Here is a 14379-nt window from a genome sequence, read left to right on the forward strand (position 1 = left end):
ACGGTTTTCCCCCATTCACCTCAGCAGACTAACTACATAGCATACCATCTGGAAATTATTTGAAGTGATTTTGTTCATTTTCAGGCTACAAGCTAACATAAATACCATAAATACCAATGCCATATTTTCTTTAATAAGCAATTTTTCTATATGGTATAAATAATAATGTCATTTTCATGTCACCAGATTTAACCTCAGCTGAAGTGATGATGGGACTCCCTGGGGAGCAAGACAACAAAGGGGATAACAAGATGCCTTATAAAGAAAAATGTAAGGGGGTTTCAAATATTATCAATATAATATAAATGCATAAAATGAGATCAATTCAAACAAACCAAAGTCTTTAGGTGTGACATACACTGAAATTTAAGTAATCTATAAAAAATATCCTTAAAATGTGAGTCTGCAGATTAAAAATTGTTTGCATAAACCCAGGGTTTTTAATTATTCCTGGCAGTAAAGACACCAAAATGAGATATGGAAGCGTGCAGGCTGGCCCAGCATATGGCCACCATCATGAGCCAAACCCTGAGTGACAGTGTTGCAGAAACATGGAGAACACCTACAGTAATCTGCTGAGCCACACTCAGATCACTGCTGCCTTTACAACACTGAACTAAATACACTAAACATCTCTGGAGACATGAACGAGAAAGTAAAAGAGCCACCAGAGAGCTGCTTCATACTCTACAGCAGGTAAGATTTATTTATTAGGTAACCCTAAATTAGCATAAAGAATGAGTGGATGAAGTTAGAGCGGGTGGAGATGAAAGTGAGATGATGACAGGAGTAAACAGAGTGTGGAGAGAGAGAGGGTGGTGAGGGAGAGATTAGTGGATGAACATGGATAAGATGAAGAGGAGCAGAGAAGAGGATGAGGAGAGGGAAAAGCTTTAGAGCAGAAAAGGAGGGAGGAGACTGCAGTATGCCTGACAGTTAAGAAACAGCTTCGTTTTTTTTTTCAAGCAGACCCTGAGCATCTCATCATCACAGGAAGGAGAAGTTTTTATACAAGGCTGGTGTGTGTTTCAACAGAGACAGGCTGAACTGTGGAACAAGAGCTCTTTAATACTCGATCACTGTTAGCACTGAGCTGCCGGATTATTTGCAAGGTGAAAAGGAGGATCTGGCCCTGGAGAGCTAAAGAGCAAAGCTGCACCAAGATGTATAAAAAGCAACTTAATGAAGACGTTCACACAGAACCTATCCTTCTTTAATTCTAGGTATCCATCTGCCATGTGCAAAAAACTGTCTAAAAATGTATCCCTAAAACATGAAAAACAAAACAGCATCAGGTTGATTTGTAGTCAGAGGAGATAAACAAGTAGAGGCCTTTTTCTACCATGTTATAGGTCAGATTTGATGGTGTATATGTGGCAGAAAACCAAAAGAAAGAGCACAAAAACACATAAAGCTGAACTTTTCAGTCATCAGTAAATGTAACCCCAATTACAAAAATGTTAGGACGTTGTGTACATGTACATGTACATGTGCCTGTCTTTGCCAGGACAGTCTTGTAAATGAGATTATTGATCTCATTGAGGTTTTATGGGTTAATAAACTTAAATAAATAAATAGACATATGTGTAAGCTTTATGAAGCTCTAATGGTTACAGCACAAAGATGGGATATCTAATGTTTAAACTTCACACATTCTGAATACTATGCATGCACCATGTTCCATTAAAGTTGGTACAGCGCAGGAAAAGACTGGTAAAGTGGTGGAATGCTGAAAAACACCTGGAACACTCCACAGGTAGGCAGGTTAATTGGTAAAAGGCGGTAATTCCATGATGGGGTGTAAAAGGAGCACTCGTGAAAGGCAAGACATAAAATCAAATATGGAACAAGCTTCTCAAAAAGAATGCGTGGGCAAATAGTCCAACAGTTTATGAGCCATGCCCCTCAACATGCAACTGTGAAGAATTTAGATTTCACCATGCACAGCCCATAATGGTGTCAAAAGATTCAGAGAACCTGGAGAAATCCCTGCATGTAAGTGGCAAGGCCAAAAGCCAACAATGTATTCTCCTGACCCTTGATTTGTCAGACGGTACTGTGTTAAAAACAACTGTCAGAGTTATTACAATGTGTGCTATAGAATACTATGGAAAACCATCAGTTAACACAGTACATCACTGCATCTACAAATGTAAGGTAAGACGTTAAAATGCAAAGCAAAGCCATTTATAAACAACATCTAGAAGTGCTGCTTCCTATGAGTCTACATTAAAAATTGTTTTAGGTTATAATGGTTGTCAAGTTCGTTGGCCAAAAGACCATCTGGATTGCTAACAAGGCAAAGTTCAAAGGCCAGCAACTGTGAATTTCCATCAGGATTAAAAAAGTATCTATCTATCGTCCGTCTGTCTGTCCATCCGTCTGTCTATCTGTCTATTTATCTAATGTGGGGGTGTATTAGTGTCCAAGCATGGGTAACTTGCAAATCTTTGAAGGCACCATTTATACTGAGAGGTACAGTACATACAGGTTGTGGAGCAACATATACTTTCATCCAGACGGCCTCTTTTCAGTGATATCCCTGCTTATTTCATCAAGACAATGTAAACCTACATTCTGCACGAGTCACAACAGCATGGCTTCACAGTAAAGAAAGTAGGTACTACACTGAGTAGTACAGTTGCGACCAGTCTTCCACTGAAAATGTACAGTGCATTATGAAGCACAAAATGCGACTATGAAATTCTGCACAATTGAGCAACTTAAAGAGATATTTTGGTATTTTTGAAGTTGGTTGTTTCCTGAAACTGAGCTGAAATAAGTAGTTTTAGATAAGTAAGAGTTTCTTCTGACAAACCTGAAGCCACAGAAGTTGAATTCTCTGGAGGCTAATACCACTACTATTGCCAAATACCTTATACAACCCAATTAAAAATACGTAAATGTCCCTTTAAGAAACATCAAGACATCAAGCAAAAATGAGAAGAACTTCACTTTTACTCTAAGTAATTCTGATTCCTCTGTCTCTTACCTCCTAGCAGCTGAGCGAAAGGTTCGGGGCACGTTGATGGGACAGGGAGGGTGAGCTTGTTCATGGCGACTCCGTAAGCCACCGCTAAAGCGTCTATTTCTCTGTAGGGAACCTCACCGGTCAGCAGCTCCCAAAGCAACACACCAAAACTGTGAAAGAGAGAGGCAAAAGATGAGGGAAATTATGTTTTTATGTACTTTAAGATGAAGACGGTGACTGTTATCAGTGAGTGCAGGTAAATGCTGAAAGGAGCTCTACTCTAGCAGCTGAAGGCCATGAGTCACTAGAATCAGATTTAGCACTTTGTCTAGACGATGTCTGCATGTCTAAAAGCGTTGGTGGCTGCCATGTGATTGGCTGATTAGATATTTGTTTTAATAAGTAGTACCTCATAAAGTGTACCTAATAAAGTGATCAGTGACTCTCTGTTTCTCAAATCTTTTCTCCTCTCTTCTATTTTACATTAACTTGTAAAGAAAAACAGTACACATATTAACTAAAAGTATAATTTTTTTGACACATAAATCCATCCAATCATATTCCCCAAACTGTTTCATATCTTTCCATAACAGAGTAACAGATCTGAGATGTTTATTTATGGTTAATTCAGGTGGATCAAAGTGAAACTCAGAGATAGGTGCCGTACCTCCACACATCACTGCTCTTGGAGAAGAGGGAGAGCTTGATGACCTCCGGAGCCATCCAGGCGTACGTTCCCGCCGCACTCATCTTGGTCGTCTGATGCCATTCTCTGGCCAAACCAAAGTCTGTGATCTTCAGGATTTTACCGCTCAGGTCGTCCCTCTCCACTGGCTCCAGAATCAGGACTGAAGAGGAGGAGGAAGGGACGAAAAAGAAGCACAAAGAAAAGAGAAGAACATTATTAAGTATAACAAAAGTGTAAGTAAAAGTAAAAGTAAGTATAACAAAGTGACAAACAGAATATTCTGAAACAACTTAAAAACAAGTTTTGTGTATCCTTCAGATTTTTTTAATGCTCTAATACTTCACAAAGAGAGAGTAACAAATAAGGAACAGTTCGAAAACCTGCTAAATATAGAAAATGTTCTGATAGTTGTAACCCCACAAGTAAAGCTTCTCAGTGTTTTTCGATCATTAATGATACAAAATGGAATATTTTGGGGGTTGTGAACCTTAAGTCTATTGAATATGGGCAGTTTCAAACTTCATCTTGGTGCATAGGTGACTGTGATGAGCTTTTTTTGTAGGTTTTTTGTACTAAAACTAAAAACTTCTAAGCATGTTCAGGCAAAAAAATGAAGCTAAAGTAAGGTGTGCTATGGCAAGTAAGCCTGTGGGACACTATCCAGGGGGCAGGAGGATTGCCACAACCCTGGTTGTGCTCTGGATGTCCTTGCATAATACCAGGAGCATGGGAAAATAATCAGTTGAAAAAATACAAAGTCCACACCTTTAGGGGCTGAGTAAGGGATAGGTGCAGCAAGTAAGTATAGCCTAGGGCAGGTTTTACCAACCATTTTTCTGTGGAGCTCCCCAATACATGTACGTAGGGAAAGTGGTACCCCCCCCCCCCAAGACCCAAGAGAGAAGAAAAAATGACAAACTGCCGCAAAATATCAACATAGATTATAACTGTTTGTATAAACCACTTAACTGCTTTATCATGGTTTCTGTCAATATTTTCAAACCTAATTTTGGCAGCTTCAGAGCAGACAAAGCCTTGCGGCCCCCTTGAGACCTTTGTATTTATGCATATGGAGGTTTCTTTCTCTGCAAAGTAAAAAAAAACGAGTAGGGAAGCTGTGTCTACCTTACTCACCTCTGACCACATCAGAACAGTTAAACACCATTAGATGTGTCTGTGCCTTACTGCTGAGCTCTCCCTCTCCCAGTAATCTGTAGTGTAATTCTTTAACTGTATTTGTGTCATCCTGTTGTGAGCCTTTATTTCCTCCATGTGAGACTGAAATTCTCTGCTTTAGTGTGAAGGATCCAGGAATGATCTTTGAGTGATTTAAACTTAACTGACCATGCTCTTTATGTACATGTGTGATGATTAGATTGTTCTGTGTTCAGCTGCTGAGAACAGAGGAGTTCAGCTCTAGAAGTCTAAAGTTGGACTCTACATTGTGGTGTTATTCAGTAATGGTACATTAAGGTTGGTATCTCCATCTGTTGTCCTTGTTGGTCATGAGTTTTCCATGTTATGCTCTCAGCAGATTTTTGGAGCATTCAGCATCTTTGAGCTCAGTCTAGAGATTTTTTTGGACGTTATCTGTTGTTTTGGGTTGTTGAAATGAATGAACATTTGCATAAAGAAAGCATTTTTGTCCACTTGTGTTGATAAGGGTATTTAAATTTTGAGAAATAATCCTGTATGGTACATTTAGAACTGATAAAGTGTGATTACTTTGCAATTGATCTCGAGTTAACTATGAAATTTGTGAGATTAATTGTGATTGAAAATTTTAATCTATTGACAGCCGTAATATAAATATACACTGATGTGAAAACTTAATCTTTGGTCCAGCGTATACAGTAAATACTCTAAAAATGCAAAAGTACAATTCCACATGAGATATAAATGTTAAAGGTGTTCATTTTCAAAAGCACAGCCATGTGTACATTACAGGTGTGGCCACAGCAGTGTTCTCCTCAGGTTTTCTATAGAGCAGAAACATCTGTTTGATGTACAGTGCTTAACCGTCATATTGTCATAGTGCTGCCATATTTGTCTCAGAGACCATCCAGCATCATGAAGTGCTTTAATGCAGACTCTTTCATTTTCAGTGAGCTCTCCACGTTTTACCATTTTGAACAGGAATGAGGGATTTCAAACTGAATTCACCCAAATTTGAGCTGACTCATGGGGCTTCTCTGAGAAGTCAGAAATTAATCAAGCATAACATTCAACCACTAAAACTCATTTTTCTGTTCAGGAATGAAAGTAAATAACTATAATTTGACATATTAATCAAGAAATATTAATGTGCTTTACTATTTTTTTCATTTTTTTGTAAATCAGTAAATTTGAAAATTCATGGATAACAATAATAATTCTATTTTAGTATTAAAAATATCATTCGGGTTAAAGAGCTTCTACATATTGGTGTATTAACCATTGCAGAAACATAAAAAATGATTTTGGTAATTACCAATGCTGTTAATTTAGGGCAGCTGTGGCATAAACCTTACTTTGGTTAGGGTTAGGGCGGTCTAATAAATTTGTTAAGCTCTGTGCGTCTATGTTCAGTTCAGTCAGACATTTTTATAGTCTCATTTTTAAAGTATTCTTTGTAAATGTAAGCATTTAACTCTGTTTCTCTGTTCAACTTCCTCATTCGCTTCCGTGTGCGAGCTGCTTTATGGAAATGTTTGGAGTGTACACAGTTCACAGGTGGGTGGAGGCTGCTCTCTCTCACTTATCTACAGGCGTATGCAAAGAGAGGTGGAGGGAGAGAGGCTGCGCACACACAGCAGCGTCTTTGTTTACACACACTCAGCCTTTCACGTGATCCAGGTGTGCCTCTCTGTTTTCTGCTCTGTTCAGACCAGTTTCACTCCCACGTCTCCACGGCTGAACATAAAACAAACCCAGAGCAGACGTCAGTAGAAGACGCCGCTCAGGTAGTGGTGACAATGATGATTAGATCATTGACCAGGATCTTCATGAACACACACGGCCAAAGCCACCCATAAGAGGGGATAAAGGGGAGAACTCTCTGGGGCCCACCTTTATGAGGGGCCCATCAAAGTCAGCAAAAACATAGTCCATTTAAAGTTAAACACCATTAACTATATTTTATAAGGGGAGCACAGTATTGTTAGTATGATATCAGTATGAGCAGATATGAACATTTGTGCCATTATTTACAGCCAGTACAAATGCTGTGAAGATTGACCTATGATATATCAAAAAACCCTTTATGGGGCAATGGCCATATATGGTCACTTTGGCTGACAGTTTTAACTTGAAAGACACTGAAGGGGCCCAAACACTAAATTTAACTATTTTGGCCCAATTAACATATAATTCTTTTTTTTTTCCCTTCAAAAATGTAAATAAATTTTTGCCTTTGGCAGTGAGATCAGTGCCAATTGCCTAAACTGTAGCTGCCACTAGAGGGCGATTGCAATATTTTGGCTTTATATTCCTGGGGCTGGCATCACTGGGTTTGATGTTAAAATGCAGTGTAATTGGTGGGAAAATGGTCTGGAAACCAGTCTATTGTGGTGGTTTCAAAGTGATCAGGTGTTTGATTTTCCAATTTCAAAGGAAAAAAATTTCAAATAGTCTAACAACCATATAACAGTTTTATTATACTTACAGTATGTGGATTCTGCCAGATTTTTAATTCAGTGAGTCTAATTTCTGCCTTAATTCATTATACATTCAAAACATCTTACTTTTCAGGTTTTATGAAAGAATTATAATGAAAAATAAATGGTATGAATATATGTTATTTTAGACAGTTTGACTGTATAACAGTTTCCCTATACTTACATTTTAACCCATTTTTGTTGTATTTACCGCCCATGTAGCCACTATTTTGGCCACTTAGCGCCCAAATTTTCTCACTTTTAACCAATTTTGACACTTTTTGTAGCCACCTTTTTGCTCATTTTAGCCGATCTTAACCCATTTATGCCACTCTTCACCTATTTGTTTTGTCTCTTTTCACAACTTTTCAGTTCTTTTCCAGTAAAGTTTTCTCGGTTTCTTCTACTTTATTTTTTGATGTTTGTGCACATCATGGCCATACTATCAAGTCTGGTATTACTTTCCTAGTGGCTTAGTTAAGTGTTTCCATCCACATTGTTAACATAACAATTGAAAAGTAATTCTGTTCTAAGAAAGGGGTTTAAATTCTGAAAAAGTCTCATTGTACTACAGCGTAAATAAAAATATTTTTGTTGCTTTGAAAAAAGTGGTTATTCAGGTTAAATATAAAGTATGGTTTTACAGCTTAACTTTACAATGAATCATGATTTTCCTGACCTCCATTGGCCCCCAGTTTGGCTGGGCCCCAGGAAGCTCTCACCCTTTTGCCCCCTTATGGGTGGTCTTGCACCTCAAAAATACTTGTGTATAAATATCTTGTTTTCAAATAAATGTTTATAGTCTACATAAACACTCATTTGATTTTATATGAGTTTAAGCTCCCATTATTAGCATTTTAATATGTATAGACTTTATGGATTTTTTTTAACCATAAACGGGCAAGGAAGCATATATGGTTACTGCATTGACCTTGAGTTTCACCATAATAATGGGAAAGACATATTAAAGTGAAGTGTAAAAAGGTATTGGTATCAATAATGTTCTAAAATTTCCAAGTATTTCAGTGAGTGCCCTAAAAGCTCTTCTATTAGAGACCTGCAGAAGGGAGTGACCACACAATCACAAAAGCACCTTAAAAAAACATAACACGGAAAAAACAGTCTCCAGTTGTCCTTTCTGTCGTCACTCTGTCAGCTCTGTAAGGGACAGCTGTCTCCTCAAGGCTAACTCTCTCTTTGTCTCTGAAAAACCAAAGATTAGTCTGACGCATACAGACCGGCAGGATGAAATGTGTGTTCATGCTAATATGGGTGTGTCCTGTTTAGTCTTTATGTGATGAATATGAAGAACATCTACACTGGGAAAAAAGGGCATCAGGCCCGCTGGGTGGAGAAGGGGTGGAGACAGAGAGGGCAGAAAAAGAAGAAAATGACGACAAAGCGAGAGGAAAACACAGACAGTGAATGGAGGCATGTACGTGTGAGCGTAGCAACACGTCCACCTGCTCCTCTCTGCTTTAATTATAGAATCATTAACGGGTTCATCCTTCACACCTCGAGAGCATCCTTCTCAGCTTCTTGGCACCACCTACGCATGTTTCATTCATTAGCCAGTGTTTCATCCATACAAGAAACATAAAGAAACACACGTCTGTGTACAGCTGGAAGCACACACACACAAACAACACCAGAGAGCGTCAGACACATCACAGCTCATTTCGATCAAAGTGAGGAAGAAGTCCTCAGAGATTATGTGGTTTTTACACAATGAAATGTCAGGAATGCTATTATGAGGAGAAAAATACAGCTGATGATTTCTGTGGTTACTACAAATTAACCACATGAACCATGGGTAATATCATTAGATGTGAGACGTGAAGAGAGGACATTTTATACAGATTCACACAGGGGACTGAGAAATTGTTCAGAAGTGGATAATAAGTCATTGATTATTTGGCTCTCTGCATGATTGGTGGGTGGTATTTTATGGTTCATTCTTAGGTGGTTCATAAAGCAATCTGAATCTAGCAGTCTTCTAGTGAGCATAATAGAGTGAGCCTATGTGTAATCATTGTAGACCAGCTGATTTAGCAAGAAAAGGAGAATACACATGTAATTAGCATTCATTTCCCAGCACTACTTGACTGTCATGATTAAATTCATCATCTGAATTATTAAGCTAACTAGCGGAAGGTCATGCTCTTTTCTCAATTTCTGAAATAGATATTGGAATCCCATTTCCACCACTTAAAAAAGAAAAATGTGGCAATTAGGCAATCTAAAAAAAAGGAAAAAGAAACTTAAGTCATAATAATGAGATAAAAAGTCAAAATTATGAGATAAAAAGTTGAAATTGTAAACAAAAAGTCAAATAACGAGATGAAAAGTCATAATTTTTGGATAAAACCCTGAAGTTACAACTCGAAACTCAAAATCATGAGATGAAAGTCATAATTATGTGATTAAAAAGTCATAATTATGAGAAAAAAGTCATAATTCTAAGATGCAAGTCATAATTATGAGATACAAAGTCAAATTACGAGATGAAAAGTCATAATTATGAGATAAAAAGTTAAATTTATCTCATAATTTTAACTTTTTGTCTCATAATTATGACATAAGATTTTTTCTTTTTCAAGAACTGTCCTACTTTCACATTCTTTTTATTTGCAGAAATGGGCTTCCATATAGACATGATTTGTGGTATGTAAAATCTAAATTAAGTTAAAATCATAAAGTTAAAATTAATCAGTGGCTGTCTTACATTTTTAATCCAAAAATCTCTACTGCTGTCACAGTCAGCAGTAGAGACTGCATGCCCCACTGCAGTTGTGTCGTCAATCAAGATGGCAGCTTTCACAAATCAGCTGCAGGATTTGTCTTTATACAGATGAACAAAGCAAACAGTTGGCTGGGAGTTTAGCCAAAGTAATTTACCTGTTCCCAGTGCTGACTGGATAGAGTGTAGGGAATAAGCCATATCCTCCATATTAACAGATAGGTCATAGGTCAAACTAAAAAGTTGAAATAAACATCAAATGATTTTTGTCAAAGCAAGATTTTGTTGTTATAGTCACCCATCATCATATTGATTCTTGTCCAAGTGGTCTTTTTTGAAGAGCTTCTTTCAGGGCTCTTCTTTTGCCCAAGTGAAGGAGTTCAAGTATCTCGGGGTCTTGTTCATGAGTCAGGGTAGAAGGGACCACGGGATCTACAGGCTGATTGGTGCAGAATCTGCAGAATTGCAGATGTTGTACTGTACTGTCATGGTAAAGAAGGAGCTGGAAGGCAAAGCTCTCAATTTACTGGTTAATCTTCGTCCAAACCCTCACCTATAGTCATGAACTCTGGGTAATTACCAAAGAAATAAGATCACCATACCATGATAAGAAACCAGCTTAGGAGAACTGTTAGAAATATTTAGGGTAAATTTTTATTGATCTAAAAAGTAGTACAGTTGAGTGGTTATTTTTGAATTACTGAGACACTTCAGGACAAAAACTCTACAAATTATACTCAATGAATTCTACCCACAAAGATGTCTGGATAGTGTTTGAAAAAAGCTAGTCTGTTGAATTTTCTTGTGAAGGTGGAGTCATGATGACTGATGCTCTGAGTGTATCCTGGTTTGTCATGGAGTGCAGACTTGGAGGACTGTGGGGAGCCATTAGACCACCATCCAGAAACTCTCATTACAGCCAAGTACCATTGCTGTGTCGTCAAAAACACCTGCTAATTGACCAGAGAGTCAAACTTTCAGCCCACAGAGAGCGGCAGCTTTCTTTGAGTCCCTGTGGGATCAAATGTTGATTCAACCTTTAAACTGCTCTAGATCTTTCAGTATCCTTGGACTCTGACCCTCGCTGAGTGTTGAGAAATGCCACTGAGTCAGTGTTTAAACACAGATAGAGGAGTGACCAGCCAGGCTTTAATGATCCACAGACTGGTTAGTCAGTGTAAGTGGCAAATTAGCAAACAGCTCAATCAGATATGTCAGCACACAGGAATGCAATCAAAGGTCTTCTGAGTGACCGTATTTCTACTTAGAGTCAATAACATTCAGGTTTACAACACCTTCAATGAGCCACGCAGCATGTTTGGCATGTGGTGGCTCTAATCTGGGAACTTCCCGCAAGTCTCTCAAAGAAAAGCTGCAGCTCAAACAAGCTATTAGGTCAGCTCTTAAAGAAAAGATTATCAGGATAAAAACAGAATGACGACAAATAGTGAAAGTTTAATGTGACTGCAATACACTGAATGGTGTCGGGTGTTGAAGGACTGCAGCACCTGGATCTTCTGCAGAGTTTTTCCAATACCAGAGCTCTGACAGTGAATCTAACCAAGACCAAACGTATGTTTGAACAGAACAGAAACACATCAAAGCTCCACCACCAGTAAAAACTCTTTCTGCACGCACTACTATTGATTGACTGATGTGTGGGTGTAATTTCAATCAATCTTTTCTTTTGTTTACTACAGCTTTACTAAAACCAATAAAGACACGGGATTGAAATCATTCAAAAACAAATATATTTACATTTCAGTAAATAATACTGCAATCAAAAAGTGACACTAATAAAATTTGAAAAAAGTTTCTGCCTCTACTGGTTAAAAAGCTAAATGTTTGTTTCTCAAATGGATTGTATTGTCTACATTTGTATCCATTTTTAATTTAATTGTGAGGGTTTTTTTTTTTACAATTCTAATAAGCTATTTTGTAAATGTAACTTGTAGACATACTGTAGAAATCCAACAGATATCAATCAAGTTTACAGAAAAAACAATCTGTGATAAATAACAACATATATGACATTTTTGATGAGACACTGAATTAAAAAACTACCCTGACTGGATCTGAACGCTGAAAAGTCAAGCCGTACTTGTTGTCTCTCTGCAGCCTCGCCTTAAATAAACTGAGAGTTGGAAAGCGACCAATCAGCTGATTCAGCGCTGGGCGTGGCCATCCAAGCAATCAGCTGAGACATTAAGTCAGACTGATCAGCTGATCAGGATGCTGCAGGAGGTGCAACCTGTCAGTTTTCATTTTTCCTCTTTGCTTTTTTGCGTGCCAGGATGTCTTACCAGTTTTGAACGGGAGAAGCTGATACTGGTTTAAAGCTCATATTAGTCCACAGTCGAAACTGCACAGACATGCCACCATTTCTTTTTCTATCTTGTTTTGATGATCACAGGAAGCCAAAATCATAACTGTATTTAATCAATCTACATCCACAGATACATTTTAATGAGCCATAAACATTTCATGTTGTTCCACAGAAACTGGTGAATGAACTAATAATAGCAGTAGTTGTAGTAGCGGCTGAAAGCTTCTTCTCCTCGGTTGTTTTGTTTTATTCTGGCTCAGGAGCAGCTCAGTCTGCTGTGTCATTAATGTGTTGTCATGGTAACAAGGGCAGAGTTCACAGAGTGAGAGTATGATGCTGAGAGGGAGGAGAAGAAAACCCTCATGCCCCTATGTATGCTTTGTTTTCCTTTTCTCCTCTGGCTTAATTAAAATGTTAAGGAGTACATGAGCACATGTTTAGCCTTGTCTTAAAAAGTCCCAGACTTGTTAGATGTGCATTTTGACAGACTGAATATATTTACAGCCTTGATACAAACAACTTTGCTAACAACAGCTCTGTTCTTACAGCTCACACTTTATAGGGGGGATTTTTCTTTATACTCATCTGTTATGATTCTAAGAAGAGTTTGCCTGTTTTAATTGGCGGTTAGGTTAAAGTAGTGTTTGATATATAACAAAGACCAATATTGGGCTTTTTAACACCTATGGGTGTGCCATCACTCAGTATGTTTTACTGAAAAGTTAAGATGAGCTACAGTTATAATTTGATAAGGATGTACTCTCTTTGTCCCAGGTTGCATGTACACTGATTTATTGATGAAAAGATGTCTGCCTCCGCTACAATAGCCGGTGATCTGACTCCTCTTTTTGTTAACCATGCTAACCCTGTTGACCATGCTGTCAAATGCATCTGAGTGAATTTTCTCTGTTATGTTTAACCTGTCTGTAAAGCTACCCCCCATTTATAATTGTTCATTCCTTTTGCAATCAGACTACCACTTGGGTTTTATGATTTTTTATTTCTTACAGTTTTTGTTTTTATCTTTTTACCCAAACAGAGCAATTTTATCCTTTCAGTAATTGCTATTGTTTTTTAGTCTATTTATTAATTTTTTCAGCCCAACTTATACCAGCATTTGTTTTTAGGTCTTGTTTGGTATTTCAGCTTACACATATTGTGGCTGTCTGTGTCACCGTATTTTATCTGTTTCAAAAAAGCTGCTTCAAACCAATTGCCCCTTGAGGGATTTCTAAAGTTGTTGAATTACATTGAATTAAGTTATTAAGTAGATAAACATTTCATGTCCACTTTCCAATTTTCTTTTGGTTTTGAATGTGAGTCTCACTGTCCCTATAGTACCTTTTGGTAACATCTAAAAGGCAGATGACTCCTGCTACACTTAGCATTAATACTGTGGACTTTTGGGTCAAATGGTGCATTCCAGTTGATCTTGGAGTTTAGTAATTTTGAGATGCCAGTCAGATACGTCGTCCCCAGAGACCCCTAACGTAGGAATTCCAACTTGGAAACTTTTGCAAACTTGCATCCACTCAAACCTGCAGAGATCAGGGCCTAAACTTGTGCCCTAATCATCATCATTTAATACCTGGATCCGCTCAGACCTGCAAATACAAGAGCCTGACCCTACCCAAAAGTACTTTATTTTTGGCTGCTTCACAATCAATGCCTTACGACATTGATAGGCTAGTACACATTCCCTGATATCCACATGCTTGTGCATGTTATGTACACAGATCAGCAGTGGTAAATAAGCCTGCCTCGTCTTTCTCTCATACGCATAAACACGTTTTCACACTGATGTGAAGGCTGCTATGTAGAGTGGCTATCAATATTAGCGAATTCCATCCAAATGCATCTATACATATTCACATGGCACTGACACTGCAGTGGAAGCAATTTGAGGGAGTGTCTTGCCCAAGGACACATCGACATGTGACTAGATTTGTACCTCTCAACTGAAAGGCCAGGGGATGAGAAGCAACCAACTCTACCTACAGAGCCATACTGCCCCAATAA

The 14379-nt window shown here is 38.1% G+C and overlaps 1 protein-coding gene across 1 annotated transcript in view; it reads right to left on the minus strand.

The window, feature by feature from the left end:
• The window catches only part of map3k10 (mitogen-activated protein kinase kinase kinase 10), a 56283-nt gene that overhangs the window by 15604 nt on the left and 26300 nt on the right, over nt 1–14379 (minus strand). The window contains exons 2-3 of the mRNA XM_041814135.1: nt 3639–3819; nt 2993–3141 (exon numbers count right to left, since the gene is read on the minus strand). Coding sequence (XP_041670069.1) covers nt 2993–3141; nt 3639–3819 — 330 coding nt within the window. The remainder of the gene's footprint in view (nt 1–2992; nt 3142–3638; nt 3820–14379) is intronic.

The sequence above is a fragment of the Cheilinus undulatus genome, linkage group 2 (genome assembly GCF_018320785.1).
Source record: "Cheilinus undulatus linkage group 2, ASM1832078v1, whole genome shotgun sequence".
Lineage (NCBI taxonomy): Eukaryota > Metazoa > Chordata > Actinopteri > Labriformes > Labridae > Cheilinus > Cheilinus undulatus.